At 42.9% G+C, this 2,108-nt stretch overlaps 1 protein-coding gene across 1 annotated transcript in view; it reads right to left on the reverse strand. All coding sequences in view use genetic code 11, as the record gives it.

Moving 5' to 3' along the window:
- Positions 1-1,865, reverse strand: part of EGR_10328 (hypothetical protein) — a gene marked incomplete at both ends in the record, with an annotated part of 5,566 nt that extends 3,701 nt beyond the window's left edge. The window contains one exon of the mRNA XM_024499577.1: positions 1,770-1,865. Coding sequence (XP_024346017.1) covers positions 1,770-1,865 — 96 coding nt within the window. The remainder of the gene's footprint in view (positions 1-1,769) is intronic.
- Between the last annotated feature and the right edge of the window lie 243 nt (positions 1,866-2,108).

The following is a 2,108-nucleotide window of genomic DNA, read 5'->3' on the forward strand; positions in this document are numbered from 1 at the left end:
CTTGTGCTAATCTGATGCTTACATGGTTGCGGGTGCTACTTAAGTTATTCAGTTAGGAGGTAAAATAGAACACCAGAAACGTACTCAGGACGGACTGCAGACTAATAGGCATGTTATGCATGGGACCGAATAAAGAGGGAGTGCCGTCAACATCTACTCTCTCCCTCTCTCTCTTAGTGGCCCACTGCCGCCCTTTCATGGAATTTCAGTGCACATCAAGGTCGTCATTATGATGGCTGTAGGAGTGAGAAATGTGTGGCCACTAGGTCCACCTAAAAGCACCAGCACACTTTGGCAGTCTTCGTGGTCTTGCATAAAACTGCATAGGTTGGCTTTGTCTTGGACAGCTCTTAATGAATGTGCCAGCGACCCGTGCGCTTCCATAACCATAGTGAAAAAAAACCCAACTACACCAATTCACATGTAACTGACATAGGCCTAACATCAAAGTTATGAGCTATCGCCCAGCCTCCACAATATGCAAGAATTTGCATATTTTGATCTACCTTCATCATCACCTTCTAGAGCGTTTTCAAATAATCCGTTTTAAAGCCAAAGCGGTGGATTAGTTTTGAGCTATGCTTCAGATGCATGATGGCACGATGAAAACAATTCCAGTGGAAATCGTCCCTCGCTTCTGATAATATTAAGCAACGTTGTTTCATCAGACCATTAAAAGTGCTAATACTTCAAATTAAGTTCCGGGACGTGGGGACAGGAGAGAAGAAATGCATGTTGTTGACTTGGCTGACTTGAATGAGGAGCACTCCTGTTGGAAATGATATTTTTCCTCGATGAAGGGTAGCATTGCGAAGTGGCCAAGATGGGTGGCAGTGTGAACTAGTAATCGACTGGCGGCGTTGACTGTTTTAATTGTTCTCCTAAATGTATGAATTATTATGAAAAGAAATTACTATGTGTTGAGCCGAGATGAGGCACATTTGAATTTAGAGAAGGAGAGAGGAGAGGTCTCAAAACTTGTGTGTATCCACTGCATTTATGAATGAATCACTGCCAACATTCTTCACCCGGTGTTATCTCCACCCCCAATCTCAACCATCATTCTGGCGTCTTAGCATAAGAAAGTGATAACGTGATGACTCGATGACTGTTAGAAGTAGTCGACTGCCTAGCCCCCACACTAACCCCTATACAATTTACCCACCCAAACGGCCAATACTTGTGTAATTAAGGTCTGCACTGTGCTGTCCACGTGGAAGGCTAAGAGGACGGCTTATTTAAGGAATCTCAATTTAAATCTACAAACGTTTGATAAAGGATGTGCGGGAAAATTGTTTGTTAATTGGAGGTGCAGAATAGAATTCTCGGAATTCCTTTTGCTCGAATGTTGCTGATTTCTGGATCGAAGTTGGGTTCTGTAGGTGTCAAAGCATGAGAAGTTATGGGGAGATGGCAACAGCATGGAGGAATTGAGCTGCAAGAGGCAGTGAAACCTTTGATTAGGCAAAGCAGATAAATAATACTAATGAGAAAAATCGGATCCAAGACTTACGCCTTCACGCAATTCCACACATATGGAAAATTCTACCATCCAGGTCTCGCTGGCCTACGATGTCATACCATAATCACTCTTCCCATGTGGATGTCTGGATAACCGTATGTTTCCAGTTGGGTTTGACTGGCGAAGTACCGGTTCTGCGTCAATGACAGTACCGATTTCTCTAAATTCTGGTGACTTGGGCCACGATTTGTCCCCATCTTCCCTGCCATTTTTCATCGCTCTTCATCTCCTCAACGTCCTTCTTTACTGACCTCCTTTTCTTTATGGAGCTATTCTTTGCAATTGCAAAACTACTATTTCCTACCACATTTGCTCCATTTTCTTCCTGCTGATCAGCGTCCATATCACTCTGCAAGGGAAGTGAATGGATTAGAGACCAGTTCGTGATAGATGAGACCTTGCCGGGGATAAGGAAAAATAGAAAACTAATAACTCACCCGAAAAAACCCATAGAATAATGAACAAATCAACCAATAATCTATTTAATTAAGAAACGAGTTTCTACCGGGTCCACAGTAAAGCTAGATATCTTGTGGACTAGAAGGGTTTAAAGGAGAAAGGAAGGTGAATGCACTTGCGTATACTC

The sequence above is a fragment of the Echinococcus granulosus genome (assembly GCF_000524195.1).
Source record: "Echinococcus granulosus chromosome Unknown EG_S00209, whole genome shotgun sequence".
NCBI lineage: Eukaryota > Metazoa > Platyhelminthes > Cestoda > Cyclophyllidea > Taeniidae > Echinococcus > Echinococcus granulosus.